Source organism: Quercus lobata, chromosome 10 (genome assembly GCF_001633185.2).
Source record: "Quercus lobata isolate SW786 chromosome 10, ValleyOak3.0 Primary Assembly, whole genome shotgun sequence".
Taxonomy (NCBI): Eukaryota; Viridiplantae; Streptophyta; class Magnoliopsida; order Fagales; family Fagaceae; genus Quercus; species Quercus lobata.
In genome coordinates, this window is record NC_044913.1 from 13,416,640 (window position 1) to 13,423,492 (window position 6,853).

Sequence of the window (6,853 nt, forward strand, 5' to 3'; positions counted from 1 at the left end):
TATTTGGGCTTGGGCTTAGCTTATTTGCTAAACAAGATTTTTCATAAGTTGAACTTAAGTTGTTCATAAATAGCTAGATTTATTTACAGCCCTAGCCAAGCCAATAGATATCATGGGTTCAAGGAGCTAGTAGTAGCAGCAATAACATTCTTATGTTCAAACCACAGACCAGCCTAAGCACAAAATCAGTATTTGTCTCAGTCCCCTCCCCTTTACGCATTGCTTAATAACCCCAAATTCTTGTGATCAAAAGGTTCGCAGCCTACCGACTCTCTTTTTACACGCTTCAAAATCAAAAGTTGTCCCCTCTTTCTTGTTCTTCAACAACACCTCTGGCCATCTCCAACACAATCGACCAAATCCCAAATGATCACCCAACTCTACAAATATATATATATATGCTTTCAACTATGCTAAAAAAGCAGCTTTATAAGTCTCTCAGCTCAACAAAGTCATGCCCAAGTTGTCACTCAAATCACTCTCATCTCATGCTCTTTCACCACCTCTCTCATTCTCTGCCTACAACCCCATTATTGCATGAATCTTATTTGATCAAAATTTTGCCATCTACTTTAATTTATGTAACCTCATGATCAAAGCCTGTTGAAAGTTCCACAATTTCCAAAGCATCCACTCATCATTTCAACCAAATGCATGCTAGCATTAAAAAATGGGGTGCTAATGGCTATCCTGGATATAGAGTACAAATTCACCTTAGTGATCTTCACTTTGTGTTAGGACCAAGAATTACAGGAATATAGAGAAATGATCAGGGGCTAGTGATTATTGTTTATGCTATGATTCTGATAGTGACGTATCTAAGGACATGCCATAATTGTCTTTCAGCTCTGAAGACCATCTCAGAAGTCTATGGTAGAGGAATGATAGTTAGAGATTGTTCTCTTCTCCACACTTTCGAAGATGCATGGAACATTATCCTATTATGATCAGTGGTATTGATCTTTCTTCCAATGCAAGCAACACAGGCTATATGAAGTAGCTTTCAAACCAGTGATGATGATCATATCCTGGAGTGCTGTGAAGGAACACTTTTATTTGCCAAAGCAGTTTCGAAATAAAAGATAATAATACGGATATTCTTTCGCAACCAAAAAAAAAAAAGGATTGTAGTCGTGTTTGGACGGTGAAAAGGACGATCTTATTGAGAATGAAAAAGGAGTTATTCCTATTCATCACTCCAAGTCAAAAGTTGTTCTCTTTGATAAGTATTGAGAGACTAAAGGTCTCAAACTATGGTATTAGCATCTTCTCTATTTGAAACTATTTCACGGTTCAGATTATATATTATTAAACATGTATCTAGTGTCGTGTTATTTTAAAAGAATTTAACTGTGAAATAGGCTATCCCCAAATGAAACTATGGTTAAAATTTAAATGTTTGATACAGCTAACTCAATTAGGTACAGCAAAGCTTTTCAATATCATTCAAAAGAAGATGCTTCTCCATAACTTCAAGCATCTGATTGATGTCATTTTTAATGAGTAATCAAAAATAGAGACAAATTTTATATGATACTTTGTATTTGCCGAACAATGGGCAAACAATTGATGGCCCGCACGGAAGGTATTCTATGTACTTTAGCAGAAACTGAAGATGCGTAATGCACCTAAAAATTATAACTCTTGCAAAAAATGCTTGGTATGGTGAGCTGGATGCAATTTGTACTACTCAATAAAAGCAATCTACGAAAGTGGATCGAGCAATATCTTTAAAAGTTCCAAAAAAGAAAGAAAAAGCCATCTTTTGCTTTGCTAGCTTTGGTCTGTCTTGCTCTAGGCACCAAAGAGAAAACCAATCATGCATAGGGTAGTGAGGAAGATTCGCTTCTACTCGTGCAATAATAAAGGTCAATCTGATGGCTATCTCAAAGTCAAAAATTTACCAACATTATCATTGCAGGTATTCTATAACTCTTTTTTAGCTCAACTATTTCGGTTAAGGAAGAACCTTCTGCGGTGGAATGCTGATATATATACTGATAAAAAGCCTTTTTTTCAATAGTTTTCAATAGTTACGATAGAATTTCAATCTATGACTTCATGATGAGTGTTCTTTAGCATTAGTTAAAGACTTTAATTGATTTTTAGTGTAAGCGAGTTTTAAATCAGATTTTTATTCGACGGCCAAAAATCTATCAGTTAAGCCATGCAAGTCTTTTTCTTTCCTATTGGTCTTCAACACAAAGTTAAAGATTCCATACAGTCTCTGTCCATTTCTGTCAGTACATTTTAATCCAAGGAAGTGTTTTTTAATAAAAATTTCAGGATGTTTCAGTCTATTTCAATGAATGTTAGGTGTGAATTTATTTCTTTATATAATGACGGACTAACTCAAGTTGTTTTAATTAGTAAATATTATATGTTCTGCTAAAACAAAAGAAGTAAATATTATATATATGTATAGAATCATGAAATAGTACATACCTTGGTATCAAAATTTTTTTGTTTGTTTCTCTAATAGACAAACACAAAATGGCCACTAGAACAATATTTATAGACTTGCACGAGCAACGTATATAAAGAACTGTCCGAATCTTCTTCCATTATGGTTTATGAGAGATACCATTAAATGAAATTGCTTATGTGACATTGTCACTCTTAATTTTTTAAACCGGAATGTGTACTAAACTTTACTTTTGGAAACTTCAAGGGACAATCTGAAACTTAATATATTGATTACTGTACAAGTTCTTGTTAAATGATTCAGAGAAGACAATTAACATTAAAAAAACGACATATTTATTGTTCTTCCAAAGTCTAAATACTCATAAACTAAGTGACATGATTACATGAGCTGTTTTCTTTTTAGACTATTACTGATGAGCTTGTGGAGGGAATAAATTAAAAACAAGATTTGCATTTTTCATAATTCTTTCAGTCACATCCATGGAATCTATTTTGTCATAAATGGGGAGTTGGTGACAATTTAATGATATTTAATAGCTCTAATTTTAATTTCTAATTAGTTGGACTTTGAAGGCAATAATTAGAACTTTCTTGGCTTGAAAAATTGTAGATTCAATGTACGTACACCAGAAATAAAACACAGCACAAAACTGACCCAACTCTAAAATTGTTTGTTGGCGATTGGGTTCATTCATAAGTATTATCTTCTTCTTTTTTTTCCCCTAATGCAAGGCTGACCGAATGCTGGAAATATTACTTAGCAAGACATGAACATAGCAAAAAGTACATTTATGCATGATGCTTTTCCCCTTTACGGAGGATTTTGCAGCAGTAGTTGATTGAAACCCACTAATACTAACTATAGTGGTAGCTTATGGAATTAGTTACAGTAATTATAAATTATTGATAATCTGAAAAGCTTAAACAGTTAGAAAATGATAAATTTACCACCGCACACCCTTGATGCAATGATCACTTCACAAGTATAAGTGCTTGTAAAGTATAAGGGGTAAGGGTTAAGATTCAAGCCTCAGTTTCACACACCTATACACTTAGATTAGGTTAAAATAGAATTTCTATATAATATAATAAATAAATGACGAATTTAATTTGACACTCTTTTGCCAAGCACCTTTTAATTTATTTGCCACTAGTCCCTTCTCTCCCACTATTGTACCTATTGAATTTAGATAATAAAGGAGCATAACTCTACCAAAGATTTATACAGTATTTTTTTTAACATACGAATTTTTATTTTATTTTATAGAAAGTGAAGTGGAGATAGGGTTTGAACCTAATAAATTACGGATTGTCTCAAAAGATTAAATAGTTAGGAAATTGTGAATTTAAGGTAACAAGTCAAGTATTACACGAGCAATTGTCTAACATGAAAGTCTAATTTCTTTCAGAACAACACTAAATTACAAATGATGTTGGATATGTGCCCCTTTGCTATACACCACTATGCAGTCATTACCCAGATCAGAAATTGAAAAAAAGAAACTTTGTATCACTCAGCTTACAATAGGCCTCCTAGATGATCCAAAAAGATCTTCACAGGTTTTGATCTATTGAACATGAGTTTTGATCCACTGCTCCTCTGTCTCTTACACACCCTGTTAAAATTGTTGGAAACATGGTCAACTCGTAGCCTCTGAGATGCTTTTTAACGATGGTTGCCATGTTCTTGACCTGGCTGTGGTGGCAGAGTTAGTTGATGATGATGATGATGATGAGGTTGTCCTTGGTCGGTGTCTCTCATGTTTGGTTACCTGAAATGCAATGATATAATTAGTCAACATAATTCATGAATGAAATAATGGATTATTATTATTATTATTATTAGTACACCAGCACATATTATTCTTCATGGAATCCTTTAGCTTGAGTTAAGGAAGCTCAAGACTTTCCTACTATTTTTCACTGATCTAGTTCTAACTTCTAAGATTCCCTAATGTTCTAAATTAACCAGTAATAAAAGTTATTACCTTTAAATGTGATTTTGTCTGAATTATGTTGCATGTACTAGAAAAACTTCAATTAGAACCAAAGCTGACTAGAGGATCTGAGTTATCTTCCATTCAACTTAGCGAAGGAAAGGAAAATCTACCTTAAACTCAACCAAAATTGTAAAGACAACATATTGTAACAAAAAAATTACTGTTTTTGAAGTTTTACATGTTTGTCATTCTCTGCATCAGATCTTCTGGCTGCTGTCTCTGGCTGATCAGAACCTGGCTTCTCTGCTGATTCTGAGTGGCTTTTCCTCATCTTTGCTTGCTTCTTTGCCCACAAGCCTTTCATAACCTCTAAAACCCACAAAGAAAATTGCACTTCCTTATCAGATTAAGGCACAAACCTCAAAACAAAGTCTTTTTGTCACAAGTAAAAGGAAAAAAAGACAAACAAAACACAAACCTTGAGTAGTGATGAGTCTATAAACTTGGCCAAGAACAAGAGTGTCGGTGGGACGGAGCAGCTTGATCCTTGTTAAACGAACCTGATTGCTGTTGCTGTTGTTGTTATTGTTGTGTTCATTCTTAACTGGGCAGTTTTCTTTGTCACTGGTTTGACACAAAGTGGTGGAGATGAGAAGAGCAACATAGTGACCAGGGTTCATCTTCATGATCTCATTAGCACTCACAGGCCAATAGAAAGTGTCTACTTTCCCACTTGGGTGTTGAACCACTAGTGTTGCTGCATCAATGGCTTGGCAGTTTCCCATCTCTCTCTCTCACTAAGAAGATGATAATGAAGAAGAAGCAAGCAAGGAAGAAAACTGAAATATGTACCACCCTCTTTATTAGGCCACCTTGCTATAGTGCTAGTAAACTCCCAAATGACTTCCTAACTCTTATGCAAGCCTTAAATACTAGTAACTTGTTAGAATTTGAAATGCCAAAAAATAAAAAATAAATAAATAAATAAATAAAAGTCTATTTCAAAATGAAAAAACCAATTTGGTCAAAAATGCTTTGTACTAATCATTGTGAGACACATTATGATGATCAAGGACAATTTGGAGAATTAACCTTAATATAAAGTGACATAATTATGACATGGCGAGTTGTGATTGGTTGGCTCAAGAGACAAAGACGAAGTAGGAACCTGAGGTGATTGTTACACTTTCTCATGTACGTTACATTCTTTTGGTCTATACCAAGTCAAGTCCACCGTTTTAATTTTGTAACACTGTTACATAGATAGAGAGAGAGAGGCTGCGTGACTGCCACGTCACCAGATTGCATATAAAGCTGTTCTTGAACGGTTACATGTAGTTCTGGCTTTAAAATGCCAGTACTACTTGCCTTATTTGCCATGTGAATCACACGCCCCAATTGGAAATTTTCATTGTTCTTTTTTTTTTTTTTTTGCTGAATAATTTCATAGTTTTCATTCTTCATTTGCATCATACTGATATTATGAAATGACTTATTTTCATCTTAAAAAAAAAGAAAAAAAAAGCATAAAATAGAAAAGAAAGAGTAATGTTCATCAGTCAAAGGCATAATTATATATGGTATAATTTTGACTAATATATAAAATTGTTACAGCTACTTTGTTGTGTGGCATTTACAATCTTTTAAATTTTCATTTTAAAAAAAAAAAGTTGGTAAATTATATGATAATCTGGAATTAGACTTTGTGTCATTAGTTCTCAAGACAAGATGATCATTTTTCATTTTTTTTTTCTTTATAAGTTTAGAAGAAGAAACTCAAACCAAACATGTTTAATTCTTGGTTTGTGTTGCACTTTTGCCAACTTCAAATATTTAAAATTAATCCAAATGCACGCTACATTAGTTATTAATTTTAATTTTAATCAACAATATTTCATGAATTCTAGCTACTATTTTAAGGTCAAAAGACCTAGTCTAGTCCAATAGACTATATAGTTCCAAGGTCTGATTCTTAAATTTGCAAATTTTTTGCTTACTTTGAACCTTATTTATAAAGATGTAAACTTTTAACTAAAAACATTTTACGACAAAACTGGAAACTTGTTGGGCACAAAATTTATGGTATATAGTGTACATTTTACTTTAAACCTTATAAAGATGTAATTTATCATTTTGATTAGCCTTTTTTGTTGACTTATTAACTAATTTATTTGTGTATGAATTTTCAACACCCTACTTTTCTTTATGTACAACTGTACTTTTGCCAACTTCAAATAAATAAATAAAAAAAATTAATTCAAACGCACGCTAGACTACATTAGTTATTAATTTTAATTTTAATCAAAAATATTTCACGAATTCTATCTACTATTTTAAGGATTAAAAAGCTAGTCTAGACCAAAACTATATAGTTCCAAGATCAGACTCTTAAATTTTCCAAGTTTTTTGTTTACTCTAAACCTTATAAAGACATAAACTTTTAACTAAAAACATTTTACGACGAAAATGGAAAATTTTTGTCTCAA

General features: G+C 32.7%; 1 protein-coding gene across 1 annotated transcript; it reads right to left on the bottom strand.

Moving 5' to 3' along the window:
* Positions 1 to 3,744: 3,744 nt before the first annotated feature.
* On the bottom strand, positions 3,745 to 5,275 carry LOC115962563. The gene is made up of 3 exons (XM_031081420.1): positions 4,846 to 5,275; positions 4,606 to 4,736; positions 3,745 to 4,199 (listed from the first exon to the last, which is right to left on the bottom strand). Exons 1-3 carry the CDS (start codon positions 5,150 to 5,152, stop codon positions 4,068 to 4,070), a joined length of 570 nt encoding a protein of 189 aa, XP_030937280.1. The 5' UTR covers positions 5,153 to 5,275; the 3' UTR covers positions 3,745 to 4,067.
* Between the last annotated feature and the right edge of the window lie 1,578 nt (positions 5,276 to 6,853).

Coding starts and splice junctions, on each gene's coding strand:
- LOC115962563 (XM_031081420.1), bottom strand. CDS start 5,152: ATGGGAAACTGCCAAGCCATTGATGCAGCAACACTAGTGGTTCAACAC. Junction 4,737..4,845: donor TAGACTCATCACTACTCAAG/GTTTGTGTTTTG, acceptor TGTGGGTTTTAG/AGGTTATGAAAGGCTTGTGG. Junction 4,200..4,605: donor ATGCAGAGAATGACAAACAT/GTAAAACTTCAA, acceptor ATTGCATTTCAG/GTAACCAAACATGAGAGACA.